Source organism: Colletotrichum aenigma, assembly GCF_013390185.1.
Source record: "Colletotrichum aenigma strain Cg56 chromosome Unknown KSG_Cg56_contig08, whole genome shotgun sequence".
NCBI lineage: Eukaryota > Fungi > Ascomycota > Sordariomycetes > Glomerellales > Glomerellaceae > Colletotrichum > Colletotrichum aenigma.
The window spans coordinates 4,241,846-4,256,057 of NW_023500914.1; the positions used below are offsets into that span (position 1 = coordinate 4,241,846).

The following is a 14,212-nucleotide window of genomic DNA, read 5'->3' on the forward strand; positions in this document are numbered from 1 at the left end:
CATACTGAAGATTATCTCCAAGAAATCATGAGTAACAAGAGATAAGGTAGAAGATGCAAGGTAAAAGACAAGCCTGGCGAAGGGGCTGAGCAAAACCGGACAATCGTCGGACGTCGACGCGAGCAGAGAAAGCAATGAGGTAAAGAAGTACAGCAATATGACCGTGATAGTACGGTTCAAGTAACCTCTTTTGGTATCTTTACAAACTGGCTAGCCCAAAATTACAGCGGAGTCTGTGGCGGGATATCCGCCCTCAAAGCCAACCAGTAGCAGCAGACTTTTCACCGTTCCCAAAACTCTCCCCACAGATAACGCTTCCCCAGATCACCTCGTGTGGACACACAATACCCCGGAGTATCATCGCCAATCAGCTTATACGCATTTTCTGAGGGAGTTCTCTTATCTTGGCGACCGATAGAAGGCGTCGTACTGGCTTCAGACCCTCTGAAGGTCGGAGGAACGGGTGTTTTCACAGCGGAAGAACACTCCATATAAGGCAGGCTGGCCTTCTACATCCTGGGAAGCCTGTTCCTTCTCAATACTCCTTGATATTGACTCACTCTTCTCCTTCACCATGTCACCATCCAAGTTAGCCTCCCTCCGCATGAGCCTGAGCACGGCGCTGGTGGTGTCAGTATGCGTTGTCGACTCCGTCACCATAGCCTACGACGGCTCTCTCATGGGTTCCCTCAACGTAATGGCCTCGTACCAAAAGTACTTTGAGCTCACAACGGCAACGACAGCCGTCAACACATGCGCTACCTTCCTAGGGGCCATCCTCATCGGCCCATTCACGGGGATGCTCATCGACTGGAAAGGCCGCAAGATGGGCCTCTATGCATCTGGTATCGTCAACATTATTGGCGCCATTATCGCCGGCGCAGCAGTAAACATCGCCATGTTCATTGCGGGACGTCTCATTGTTGGCATTGGAGTCGGTTTGGGGCAAACTGCCGCGGGAACGTATGTGGCGGAAACGACTGCGCCGTCCATCCGGTCTCTGGCATTAGGTCTCTACTTCTCCTGTTGGGCTGTTGGAGCCCTGCTTGCGGCCGGGATCTCTTATGGTGTGAGTATACTCATGTCGCACATCTCTCTGTTGAGTTGACTGACTTTCCTCCTAGTCCTCCGCGCTTGAGCCATCGGATTGGGCTTGGAGAGTCCCCTCGATCCTCCAGGCTGCACCTCCTCTATTCGTCATGATCCTTATCTATCTGGCCCCAGAGTCTCCTCGATGGCTTGCCTTTCGCGACCGAAGAGACGAAGCCCTTCAAGTGCTAGCAAAGGTCAACGGGGCTGACGCCAGTGACGACAACGTTCAGATGCAATTCAGAGAAATCATCGAAACATTGGAATACGAGAAGCGAGAGGGGAACGCTTTGGGAATCCGCGGAATGGTTCGGAAGCCCAACCGCAAGCGTCTACTATTGGCCTTATCAGTTGCGCCTCTGGCGATGTTGACGGGATCAAATGTCATCACGTAAGTTTGCGCTTCCTCGTTACTATTAATTAGCTGCCCGGTTCATGACCTGACCGGCGACTTCAGGTACTACTTTGGCCGAATGCTGAGTCAGGCTGGCGTCACCGATCCAACCACGCAACTCCAGATCAATGTCATCCTGTCCTTCTGGCAATTAGTTGTTGCAATCACCGGATCGACACTAGCCGAGAAACTGGGCAGAAGAGTCCTCGCTCTCGGAAGTTTGGGTACCTGCTCAACCTTCTTCTACCTTCTCGCAGGTCTCACGGCCAAGTACGGGACCTCGGGCGACAAAGCTGGCACATACGGCACCATCGCGTGCATCTTTCTGTTCTTGGGTGCATACGCCTTTGGCATTACGCCTTTGGCATTACGCCTCTCACGGCCATGTATGCACCCGAGGTTTTGTCATACAACATGCGCGCGAACGGCATAGCAATGCAGGGGATTCTTATCAAGTCATGCGGTGTCTTGGTCTCAATGGCGTTTCCGTACCTGATGGAGAGCATTGGATGGAAGACTTACATCGTCAATGCGTCGTGGAACATCTTGGTTTGGGTGTATATCTACTTCCAGTGGGTGGAGACCAAGGGTCTGACGTTGGAGGAGGTTGATGTTTTGTTTGATGGGCAGAAGGCTGTTCAGACGATTGAGGAGGGTGTGATGAAGTCAGCTGCAAGGACCATCTCGTGAAATTTGAGTCGTTGGAGAGCTCTACGTTCTATCCCTACCTCGAGCGAAATGTTCAACTCTGTTTACTTAATTAATGTCTGGTTTCGAGATGTCGATGGTGCGTGCTTACACTCATTGGCGTGGATACCGGCGTTCGGGGGCGATTGACAGTCCGACTTGGACGCAAGGCGCGTTTGTCACCAGCTCAGTAATGTATCGAGTTTGCAAGATCTCTGCTGTTGCCAAACTTTCTTGCATTTCATAGATCTTTTAGATCTTCATATTGTCTTTCAAACATCCCAAAAAGGCAATTACCCAAATGAGTCACGCCCTTCTGACTGGCGCCCTTCGTCCCAAGTCATGTTCACTAGGTGATCTTTGCAATCATCCGGGCGCCACAAAGTCAAGCATTTACCGGGACTAGACCGGGAAACGCTCCACATTAAGCTGCGAAAAAGGCGGAAGTGGTCCCGCCGATCCCGCCCGAGAAGCGCCGCCCTTCCGCCGCACAAGAACTGCCATCCTCCCATCAAACCCCGGGAGTCATCTCTTCTCAGACGATACATCACACGAAAGAGTCCCATATCACAGAGAAGTGTGATCATGGAGACTCAGAAGCGGAAGAGAACCGCCGTCGCCTGCCATTATTGCCGTCGAAGGTGAGTTTACACTGGCGGAACCCGATCCCGCTGCCACCCGCTGCAACACCATGCGCAGGCGGATGCTCGATGCCGCCGTCGACACACATCTCCTTCCTCTCCTGTTCAGTGAACTCTTTGAGTAATTAGGCGGAAGTGGTGACTTATCTCCGCGATACCCAGGAAACGCAAATGCGACGGCAGGCAACCCGTCTGCACCCTCTGCGAGGAAGCCAACAATTCAGAGTGCGAGTATCCTGCCACGGAAGAACACAAGTAAGAAACCCTACGCAAGCAAGTCACCCACTGAAGAAAGGGGACCTTTCCCGCTGTGAGGCTGACTTGCCACATGACCCAGAAGACCAATCTCCGTAGACCAGACAGCCGAGATCCTCTCCCGTCTGCAACGCCTCGAACAGTCCTTCACACACTTCGCGTCCCTTCCGCCAACATCCCACCCTCAGCCAGATGACCACTACACCCCGACCTCACACACATATCCACCGCCATCCCAGAACCCATCCCCAGAATCCGCCTTCCCGTCCCCAGGCTACGGACCTCTCTCAGTCGACCCGTCGCTCCACATCCCCTCTGCCGCCGCGACCCCCGCGGCGCCCCCGACGGAACCATGCATCACCGCGCCCATGGCAATCCCCATGTCCCACTCGACCACCACAGGGAGCCTCCTGCAATCGCGTTCCGCCAAAGCGCTGCTCGGCGACTACCCCTCCGACGTGTTCCTCCGCGTGGAGAGCAAGAGGTCCCTCCCTGAGCCGCTGTCCCTGACCCGGATACCCCTGAGCCAGATCGTCTTCGCCGAGATCAATGCGGAGGAAGCATCGTCGTTGGTCGATAACTTCTTCGATCTCGTGAACCCGCAGCATCCCATCCTCGACAGGGGAGATTTTGAGCCTATCTACCGAGATGTCGTGGGGAGCCCCTTGCAAGCTGACCTGCGTTCTGCTTTGGTGCTGGTCGTCTTGGCTCTGGGGCGAGCGGCTGTCGACACGCCTGATCTGACGCGAAATGGTTGGCTACCTGGCGTGGAGATGTTCACGCCCGCGTTGCAGGTGCTCCTAGGAACGTGGTTTAACTCGTTTGGGGATACTATACTGCTCCCGCAGAGCTTGTATCTTGTTGCGCTGTACTACAGCTACCTCTGGAGACCGCTTCAGGCATGGAGGTTGGTTCACATGGCGTCGACGAGTATACAACACTATCCCATCCGGTGAGGCGTCGTCCTAGTTGTCACCACCTGATGGGCAGCTGCTAATATGATCCTTAGACATAGGAGTATGCGTCAACCCTTGGAAGAAACCCACACCCACCAGCCCGTAACCCGTCTATGCTGGGCCATCCTCGTCCTCGAATGGTACATCCCAAATCAAAACAACCCCCCGCCTCCTGGTATCCATGCTGACCTTGTATTCCCAGCGACATCATAGCCGAACACCACCTCCCCCGAAGCGGCATCGACCAAGTCATCGAAAACCTCCCCTTCCCCCGCTGCGGCAACCCGCCCGACCCCGCCATGCTCTCCTGGCTCGGAGACCTCTCCGCGCGCCGCCTGCTCAACCGCATCCACCACGTAATGTACGACACCGCCTCCCCGACCCCAAAATCTGCCAGCGCGGCGGACGCCTTCGCATCCGTCTCCGCGGAGCTGAGCCACCAGCTCGGCGCGTGGTATGACCTGCTCCCATCCGCGATCAAGCCCAACCTGCATACCGCGAGCGGGACCGCGCTGAGTGTGGACGAGGCGATTATGGTGTTGAGGTACCATGCTGCGGGGGATATCATCTTCCGCCCGTCTTTGCACCAGGCGTGTGGGATGGAGGGCGGGGCGGGGCCGGGTGAGGTGGTTGTTGAGAATGCGAAGCGGTGTTTGGGGCATTGTAGGGGGTATTTGGATGTGGTGGAGTATATGTTGAAGGGGTCTTGCGGGTCGTTGGAGATTGTGCTGCATTCGTAAGTCTGGAGGTTCCTGCGTTTTGGTCGTTGGGGTTGGCTAATTCGGTGTGGGCAGGACGCTCGCGGTGATTTTGCTGTTGACGTTGGCTTCGTTGTCGCCAGTCCTAGCGGAGACCGTGCCGGATATTGATGAACTCCAGATCAAGGCGATATCCTTGATTGAGAAGTGGGCGTTCCCGGGGTCGAGTATAGAGAGCATGTTGTCTATTCTGCGAACAATGAGGTCCAAGTATCAGATACTCTACTAAAATTCGAGGATGCTCTCTGGAAGCCACCCAGGGTACTATCTATTCTACAGTGATTTCGACTTCAGCTACGATGTCTCGGGAACTCACTCCGACGAAGCACTTGTAGATGCCGCGGTCAACCCTCCATTTCCCACCGGACCCCGGACCCCCTTTCCCCGCGACATCGAACCAAGCAACCGCCTTCGCGTCAAGATGTATGGCCAAAGACTTTGACTCTCCAGGGCGGAGCGCGACTTTCTGGAATCCAGCAAGGGATTTCGGGGCAGAAGGACGGCCATGCTCCTTGATCGCTGGCGAAGAAGAGACGTAGACTTGTAGGACCTCGCTACCCCAGATGTCGCCAACATTCGTGGCCGTGGCGGCAATTGAAGCATAGCGGTCGCCGGTGGCGGAGATGGTGCCCTTGACCGCAATATCGGTGATCTGGAACTTGGTATAGGACAATCCATATCCAAAAGGCCACAAAGGCTCTGTCCCTTGCTCGTCGAACCAGCGGTACCCAACCAGAACACCCTCTCCGTATTCCGCATAATCATTCTCCGCGTCACCAGGAAACCACTTGTGCGATCCATGGTCTTCGATCCTCTTAGGAAAAGTCAGCGGCAGCTTCCCGGAAGGATTGACCTTGCCGAAGATCACGTCCGCAATGGCGTTCCCGCACTCCTGCCCTTGATACCACGCATGCACAATCGCAGCGGGCCCATCAACCCACGGCATGGCCACGGCACATGCAGACTGCGTCACCACCACCACGTTCGGGTTAACAGCCGCGACCGCAGCAACCAGCTCGTCTGTCCTCCGCGGCAGCGACAGCGAAGTGCGATCCGATCCTTCGCGCTCTGTGTCGTTATTATGACCGACAACAAGCACAACCGCATCCGCGCCCTCCGCCGCAGTGACCGCGTCGCGAAACATCTGTTCCTCGTTGTGTCGGAAGAGCATTCCCACGCGGACGCCCGAGATCTTGTGGAAGAGCGTATTGTCGTGGGGCCTCGTTGGCGGCGGCCCGACGAGGTTGTCGACGCGCAGGCGGTACGTCTTGCCCGCCTCTAGCTCCCTGCTCGCAAACACCTCGACGCTGCCGCAGTTCATGAAGTTGCCGCTGATCTGCGTCCAGTCCGAGTTATCGATGACCAGCTCGTCGTCGATGAAGAGCTTCGCTTTGCCTGTGTTGGAGAGGCTGAAGTCGTAGGTCCCTGTGGCGCTGGGGCGGAGGAGGCCAGTTGCTTTGTAGGTGTAGATTGTTCCGCGCAGGGAAGGGGGCACGTCGCCGTCGGACATGAAGTAGACGAGGGAGTTGTGCCAGTCGGAGGAGGAGATGATGTTGCCGGAGAAGGTGTTGTCTGAGTAGAAGTCGACGCGGAGGCCGGGTGCGCCTGTGAATGGGTTCGTGAGGCCGTCACCGATCAGGGGTGGTTGGAGGTGCGTGAAGACGCCGCGGTGGTGGGTGATTTGGATGTCTGGGGGGTTGGCAGACTTGGCGGCGTCGCTAATGGAATCGAAGGGTGTGGTGATGTAGTAAGGGTTTACGATGGCGCTGCCAGTGCCGCCTGTTGTCGGGGTTTTGGCGCTGGGTCCGATGATGGCAAGGGAACGGAGCTTGGAGGGCTTGAGAGGGAGGATGCCGGTGTTCTTGAGGAGGACAATGCCTTGGGAGGCTGCCTGTCTGGCCGTTTGGCGGGATTCGGGAGTGTCCGACTCGCCTTCGTTGCCTTCTGTACCCGCATGGATGCCGTTTGTGCCATTTTGTTGTGGGCTGTCGAGTAGCTGAGCTCGTGCAAGGAGACGAAGGAGTCTTTCGACAGACGGGTTGATGTGTTCTTCTTCGGAGACAGCACCAGATTCGACGGCTTTCAGCAAAGCTTTTCCGTAACGAAGTGGAGGTCCTGGCATTTCCAGATCTGTGGTCGCGCGAATGCTGTCGACGGTCGAGTTCAAGCCTCCCCAGTCGCTCATCACCAGCCCATCGTATCCCCACTCCCGTCGCAAGATATCATAAACCAGAAAGCGGCTGGTGTCAGCGTGTTCGCCGTTGATCTTAGGATATGCTGTCATCACAGTCCAGGGATCCACTTCCAAGGCCATCTCGAACGGTTTGAGGTAGATCTCTCGCAGCGTCCGCTCGTCAATCTGCTCGTCCATGTTGAAGCGTCTCGTCTCCATGTCATTGGCGACGTAGTGCTTCATACAAGGTCCCACGCCCTCGCTCTGCACCCCCTCGATGTAACTGCTAGCCATGACGCCTGTGAGGTACGGGTCTTCGCCAAAGTTTTCAAAGTTGCGGCCGCCAAAGGGCGAGCGGCTGATGTTCATGGTCGGTGCGAGTAAGACGTGGGCTCCTTTGGTCTTGGCCTCGCGGCCGAGGATCTTGCCGACTCGTTGGATGAGATCTGGGTCGAAGGTGGCCGCGAGAGAGATGCCACAGGGGATGTATGTGGTGTGAGTCCCGTCAGTCCATCGTGAGCCGCGGACGCCAGCCGGACCATCGCTTGTCTTGAGGCTGCGGATGCCGAGGCGGGGAATATCTGCGGTTTCCCACATGTTCTTGCCGGATAAGATGGTGCATTTTTCTTCCAAAGTAAGGGACTGGATGATCTTGCAGTTGCTGTCGTTCATGTTAGGCCTTGGTGCCTCCATAGCTGCGTTGATGGCCATCTCGAGGAGAATGGGTCGCACGAAAAGGGACAGTGGTTGTCTTAAATGACACCCAGCTCGGCTCTGACGTGTGATAACATGTTGAATTCAAAATCGAATAATATTGTTCTATATACAGTTGTTACTGCGGTCAGCGAAAAAGAGCCCTCGCACGTTGACGGGTACTGCATCTGGGGTTCAAGGTGAGCTTGACGGGACAGACTCCGCCGTAGGATGCCGCAGAGGCGCCATGTCAGGCGGAAGCAAGCCGCCTAGCCATCGACGAAGAATGACAACTCGCATGATCATGGGCGGTCTGGGCGGTCAGCATCTCGTCGCGTTTGGGGCTGGAGGAAGCGAAGCGGAAAGAAGCGGGTTTTCCGTCGCGACCTCAGGAGGACCAGCACCGGCTTCTCCGACCCACTTCTCTCTAGGATTCGGGCGAACAGCATCCGAGTCACGTGGATCAGCTCGTGTACCCGCGTCAAGGTCGCATTCGAAGGCCCGTGCATGAGAAGAGCAAGGCCCGTGCGTTGGAGCTCGTCATTGAGCTTGGGGGCGTGGGGAACCCGGAAGGCGTGGAAAAGGGAGGCAACTGCCGCTTGCGATCCAAAGTTTAATCAGAGCTCCTGCAGTTCTTATCTTTCTCTGCTTGCGGCGGATGATCTTTCCAAAAAGCCATTTCCCAGCTTCCCCTCCTTCAGAATAACTTCCAATTCGAGCGATCTGCCTCACTGCTGCGTTCCCAGAACATTCCTCCTTTTCGCTTACATTCCCGACCCTCGTCCCTGCTGAAGACATCGTCATCACGATCGGTCACCATGGGTGCCCCCACTGCGACCCCGCCATCGGCAAGCACCAGCTACGGATACACGCCGACATACACGCCGCCTTATCGGACTCCCCAAAGCGCCTCCAGGAACACCTTCTCAGCGTCCACCCCGACACCTTCATCGTTGGGAAAGCGGAAAGCTGCGGCTGCCAACGATGGATCCCCTGAGAAGAAGAAACCGAAGAAGGATCCCAACGCCGAGAAGCGATTGCGCCGCTTCCGCCCCCGGCCGCCCTCAAACTTCAGCGACGTCTACAACAGAGCTCTGACGCAGAGGTGATCTCCATCGGTCTTGACTTGGGGTGATCCTACTGACTTCTGGTCGTAGATTCTATGTACTCGAGCGACGAAGATGCGGCACCGATGAAGTTCCAGAAGAAGGAGTCGAGTTGACTGGTTCCACGGGCAACATCTATACCGTTAAAATTGCCCAGCGTCCCACGTGCACCTGTCCTCACTTCCTTGCCGGTAACCAGTGCAAGCACTGGCTCTATGTACGCAGCTCCCATCCCTATGTCGCAAGCGGCTCTAACAGTTGCAGGTCATGTCCCGGGTCCTCCGCGCCAAATTCGAGCATACTTACCAACTTGCCCTCCTCACAACCGAACTCAAGGAGATCTTCGCCAACGCCCCGCCCATCGACAAGCCCTCCGATGCTACACAGGATAAGAACCGAAAGCCCGTCGAAGGCGACTGCCCCATTTGCTTCTGCGAACTGGAGGCCGAGGGTGGCGAGGCAGTCGTCTATTGCCGCGCTGCTTGCGGTCAGAACATCCACAAGGAGTGCTTCGATACTTGGGCTGCGACGAAGCGTAGGAGCGGTTCGAACGTGACGTGCCCATACTGTCGCAGCGTGTGGGAGAACGACACTGTCGACATGGTGAAGACCATCAAGAAGAATGGCCAGGCGACGTATGAAGGCTATGTGAACGTGGCGGATCAACTGGGCATCAGCACTCAAAGAGGTTTGTCATCTTGAGATGCCAGCTTCAGGACTGGACTAACACACGACTACAGATCACAGCACCTACTCGAGATGGTGGAGAGGCTCGAGATATTATTAAAGCCGATTCGCCCCGCAACTTTGCTATATGTGTTCGGCTGTTTACGGACCTTCACCCAGGTGCTTCGATTCTTTTCGGGTCGCAGAAGGTTTATTGGCGTTGATTCAAGGCGAAGGGAATGCGAATTTGTGACGACGATAGATACCCATTAGCAGGCTGCTACTTTCAGCCAATGAATTGATGATACATAGTGGATCAATTTACTGAGCCGCATAACAGTCGTTGCGTTGATGAGGAGGCCTCTACCCATGAGTGTTCGGAAACATGAACCAGCCATCAGCAGATCCGTTACTGGCAATTTCCCGGATAACTGGTTGCCTGTCATACGTGCCGCAACAAGGACCAGCTTCATCATTGGACATGTATGCTTTTTTTCGATTACGCTATTTTACAATGCGAGGTAATAAGCCATCATAGTACTGGGCTAGCAATGACACATCACGCATTTTACTGGGTCCTCTTCTCCCTCTCGGCCTTCATCTTCTGGTCCTCCTCCTCCGTCTTGGGAACCTTGACCAACGTCGGCACCGTAACAGCATTCAGCTTCCGCAAAGCCTACCAAACCGTTAGCACACATCCACGCCCCGCATCGAAAAACCCCCTTACCCAAAAGGGCCGCAACAACATCACCCGACAAAACAAAGCCACGGCGCCCTCCTTCCACAACCACGCCACCGTCCAAAAGGCCTTCGAATACGACTCTTGAAAAGCGTCACGTACCTGCGAAAACGCGCCCTCGGGCAGCTCGTTGTCCCACTTGTCGCTGACCTTGGCGATCTTGCCGTCGGCGCCGACCTCGATCTGCACGGTGCTCTCCATCGTCTGCTCGCTCTTGACGCCCTTAACGGTGTACGTGTTCTTGAGCTTGAACTCGATGGGGTTGCCGGCGGAAGTGACGGTGTGCGACTGGATCCGGATCGGGTCGAAGAGCGCGGGCAGGCCGTACCACTGCGCGGCGAACTTGTCGTAGCCCTCGGCGATGGTGATGTTGTCCTGGAAGGTGGCGGTTTTGGACCAGAGGGAGAGGTGTTTGAGGGTGGGGTTTCCCTCAAAGAGCTGCAATGGTGGTTAGCACCTTGAGCGGTGGGTTTGCCAATGAGGAGGCGGGGGAGTTTACGTCGAGAACGCTGCCAACAAGGACCTTCTGCTGGTCGGACAGCGAGACGCCTGACTTTTGGACAATGTCCTTGTTCTTGATCCCGATTGACTCGAAGGAGGGCGCGTTGGCGGACGCGGAGGCTTGCGCCTTTGCGGTCTCGGAGGGGGTTCCGGTGGACATGTTTGCTTGGGCGCTTTTGGCGAGGGACTTGGCTTGAGGGGTCGAGAGGATTTGTTTTGCGAGGCGGGCTGTTGAGGGCATGGAGGCGGTGGTGCGATGGGAAGAGAAAGATTGAAGCAGTCAAAGTGAAAGAAAGGTAGCTCGGTTTATGGAAGTTTTGCTGCGGTAAGGACTTTGACCATCGGGGTGTGTCGCGCATTGTCTTGGTCGCGTCACTGGCTTAAGAGGCGTGGTGATGATGGTGGGTGACGTCATGACTTGGATTTGGGGACGGTCTGGGGGTTTTGCTCCGGCTTGGATCGGATGAGGAGATGCCATTTCGGGATTTTTATGTCCATATGAGGAGTGAAGCATTTCTGGTGGTGTTGATGTAAGTCTTGGTGTTCTTGTCGGCCGATAGGTTCCGGTCTGGTCGGCGCAAATATCGGGGTGCGGCCGGGGATAGACCCACAGTTCCCACCCGCATCCGCGCCGCCTGTCGCCGGCCTGGATACTCCCTCAGTCCACTCGTAAACTCACCTGCGCGACTATTCTTCTGGAAAATAAATGCGAGAGACTCGGAGTTTTCGCCGGTGCTCAATCGCAAATGAATCTTAACATTCAGTCCCATGGTACTAGCGCCCTCGATGTACTCCGCCGAGCTCGGGGTGCGGACGAGTGTGGGTCAATTCTTTCCACCCGTGCCGCGTCACCGATCCTGCCGCATGGTGGCCGGCTAGCCAGGACATCCGTCCGTACCACAACTCATCAGTAATTTGGAACATCGAAAGCCCAAACGAACAAAATCATTAAGCCGGGTTTCACAACGCGGGTGAGTGAGACAGATAGGCCGATCGGTCTCGATCGTCAATTCGGCCACCAATTGTGAGAACGCTGATTATGGTAGCCTATCATGACGCTTGTTCGACATGGACACATAGCAAAGGCATCGTCACTGAGGATTCAACAATTTTCGTCTGCTGCGTTAAACATTCGGATTTTCCGAGAGATTGTACACACCCATCCAAAACATTCATCAGTCGGAGGTTGCACGCAACCCCAGCCATCTCCCTGTCTCCGATGCAAAAGACGGCAGGTGACGGCGCCGGGCGATCACGGCAAGCTCGGAGAGTAAGCTTCTCCATCCTCGACCCATAAATAGCTCCAAAATAACACCATCGTTGCCGCTGCATTGACGTCACCCACCTTGTCGCGTGAGCCAAATGTTACTGGGTGGAGAAGTGTCAAGTTACGATCGGCAAAACCTGCCAGGCCAAGTCAACCACCAGACATTTTCGACAAAATCAGCGAAGCGCAGGAAGTGCGAGAGGCTTGTGGGAGCTCACGATGTCAATGACTTCAGATTGTTCACAACCAAAAATCCTGGTCGACATAGGTACCTATGGTGTATTATGGCTACTCAGCCGTTCAAGCTCAACAACATGCACATTGCCGGGCTCACACCGTACGACCACAAACAACAGCTCGGCACCTTAAGCTTACCTCATCTCATAACTTACCCTCTGGCCATGTTTCCATCAGAAACGGTCGTTGAACATCCAAAGATCATCGCCATAGCTGACTCATGTAACGACGTTGAGAGCCATGCTCACCAGAGGCTGGACGGTGGAGCTCACACCCGCACGCTATCGAACTGTACGTCGTCGATCGTATCTTGGCGGCATAAGTGGCACGTTGGAACTTGCAAGGTTGTGGTTGAATAGCCGCAGCCGATGCTGTAATTTTCCCCGTTGACGCGAAGATCAGGAACACGATGGTGACCTTGTCAGCAAACTAGACAAGACGATCGCGTTTTCAGATAAACTTTAACCGTGTCCCCCTGTTCTAAGGCCGAAATGTACGAAAGTCCGCGGTTGCGGATCGACTTCGCTGTGCCATCCTGGTTATCGGGCGCCAACGCGCGGCTGTCAAGCGCCATGCAGAGAAAGCTGTTCTCTGAAATAGCATCTCTGCAATACGTGAGTGAAGATCTGAGCGTTTCTCAGGTGATGGGAAGGCCCTGGGGGCATCAGATTAGGAGTTGCCCCAAGCTCTCAGCAGGGTGAGGCGGCTTGATGTCTCCAGGGCTGAAGCCATTCGCCCCGGTGGTTACCCCACGTGCAGCATGTCGTGTTGCTGGGATTCTGTGGAGAGGATTGGAGTCGCAATGACTCGGCGTTCAACATCAAGGTATTGTGACCCAAGGCGTTCCAGCTTTTGCGCGAATAGCCGTGGTGATGAGCAGGAGGAATCGGAATGGTGGAAAATTACTTGTCATTCCCGAAATCCATACTCTCTGGGCTCTGGTTCTGGTATTTTTTCGCTCTCGAGTTGTGAAATGAGAGAAAGATAGTAATCACCGATTGATGTGGGCGTGGGCGTTTGAGACGTTCAAAAGCGTGTGTCGTCATCGGCTAGACGGGTAGCCCACAGTGTTTAAATTAGCTTCCCGAAATGAGGAAAATTGATCTTGCACATCTAGGCCTGTGCCACATGGATCCGTGAAATTGGCCAGGGAACAACTTCCCACGATCATCACGTTGTCGGCGAAGAAAATGAGGAGGCCTCACGCGCGCCGCGTTTGATGTTTTCTCGTAATGATTTGATCAACTAGGTACTTTGAAGGAAACGGAAGACTGCTCTGAAAAGTCATGCTACAGTATTGACATGGTCATTGACGCCCCTTTCCCTCTTTCTTGAGTATATTGGAATGATTTCAGTTAGCCTCAGCGCCTTGTGCACCGCACTTGTTTTCGCAATAGTACGTGAACTCATCGCCACCAATGTGCCAAGCCTCAGAATTGCAGCCGAGGCCGTCCTGAAAAAACATATTAGGTGAGTGGAAAGCTAGACGAAGGGGAAGACGGCTCACAAAGGTGCAATCAGGGCACGTGTCCCATTGGTTGCTTCCAGTATTGCGCGCCTTGTACATGTCGCAAGCACACTTGGTCTCGTCGGGCAAGATCTCGTAGTTCTTGACCCAGTTGTAGCTGGGACTGAACGGAGTGCCACCAATGGGGTTGTTCGTTCTGTCTTTGACGCACACGGCAGTCTTGTGGAGGTCGGCGAAGACGCTATTGGGAGTCAATACACGTGGCCAACGAAGAAGGAAGTTGAGGGACGAACCCAGCTGCAAGGAGAACCACGGCGAGGAGAGAGGAGGTCTGCATCTAAGAAACTGATAATGAGTCGTGAACAGATAGCTCAAAGGTGAGAGTCAGTAGGGACTAAAGAAAGATTGACGAGATAGGCTGGTCAACGGTTGAGGTAGCTACAAGAGAGCTGGGACGGGTGCTCAAATACAAGAATGATCTACGCGTTGGATTGGGAATAACATGATATCCAACTCTTCCAACAAAGTCCAAAATTGCCCTTCTCATTGAAGACTTACAGCTGCGGTCGCGGACGCTCATCT

The 14,212-nt window shown here is 54.9% G+C and overlaps 6 protein-coding genes across 6 annotated transcripts; 3 read left to right on the forward strand and 3 right to left on the reverse strand.

The window, feature by feature from the left end:
- Window positions 1-574: 574 nt before the first annotated feature.
- On the forward strand, window positions 575-2,173 carry CGCA056_v012626 (Lactose permease; the record flags this gene model as incomplete). Its single annotated transcript, XM_037327870.1, has 4 exons — window positions 575-1,069; window positions 1,125-1,480; window positions 1,547-1,869; window positions 1,917-2,173. The coding sequence occupies 4 exons, from the start codon at window positions 575-577 to the stop codon at window positions 2,171-2,173; spliced, it is 1,431 nt and encodes a 476-aa protein (XP_037174176.1).
- Window positions 2,174-2,755: 582 nt separating this feature from the next.
- Window positions 2,756-5,009, forward strand: CGCA056_v012627 (Transcriptional activator protein acu-15; the record flags this gene model as incomplete). Its single annotated transcript, XM_037327871.1, has 6 exons — window positions 2,756-2,811; window positions 2,974-3,066; window positions 3,149-4,018; window positions 4,076-4,162; window positions 4,225-4,758; window positions 4,817-5,009. The coding sequence occupies 6 exons, from the start codon at window positions 2,756-2,758 to the stop codon at window positions 5,007-5,009; spliced, it is 1,833 nt and encodes a 610-aa protein (XP_037174177.1).
- Window positions 5,010-5,048: 39 nt separating this feature from the next.
- Window positions 5,049-7,664, reverse strand: bglB-1 (Beta-glucosidase B; the record flags this gene model as incomplete). Its single annotated transcript, XM_037327872.1, has 1 exon — window positions 5,049-7,664. One exon carries the CDS (start codon window positions 7,662-7,664, stop codon window positions 5,049-5,051), a length of 2,616 nt encoding a protein of 871 aa, XP_037174794.1.
- Window positions 7,665-8,464: 800 nt separating this feature from the next.
- CGCA056_v012629 (uncharacterized protein) lies at window positions 8,465-9,539 on the forward strand (the record flags this gene model as incomplete). The annotated part of the gene is made up of 4 exons (XM_037327873.1): window positions 8,465-8,751; window positions 8,804-8,969; window positions 9,017-9,440; window positions 9,493-9,539. The coding sequence occupies 4 exons, from the start codon at window positions 8,465-8,467 to the stop codon at window positions 9,537-9,539; spliced, it is 924 nt and encodes a 307-aa protein (XP_037174190.1).
- A 447-nt stretch (window positions 9,540-9,986) lies between these two features.
- On the reverse strand, window positions 9,987-10,818 carry CGCA056_v012630 (uncharacterized protein; the record flags this gene model as incomplete). Its single annotated transcript, XM_037327874.1, has 3 exons — window positions 9,987-10,094; window positions 10,260-10,595; window positions 10,657-10,818. The coding sequence occupies 3 exons, from the start codon at window positions 10,816-10,818 to the stop codon at window positions 9,987-9,989; spliced, it is 606 nt and encodes a 201-aa protein (XP_037173626.1).
- A 2,695-nt stretch (window positions 10,819-13,513) lies between these two features.
- CGCA056_v012631 (uncharacterized protein) lies at window positions 13,514-13,967 on the reverse strand (the record flags this gene model as incomplete). The annotated part of the gene is made up of 3 exons (XM_037327875.1): window positions 13,514-13,615; window positions 13,670-13,871; window positions 13,924-13,967. The coding sequence occupies 3 exons, from the start codon at window positions 13,965-13,967 to the stop codon at window positions 13,514-13,516; spliced, it is 348 nt and encodes a 115-aa protein (XP_037174269.1).
- Window positions 13,968-14,212: the final 245 nt, after the last annotated feature.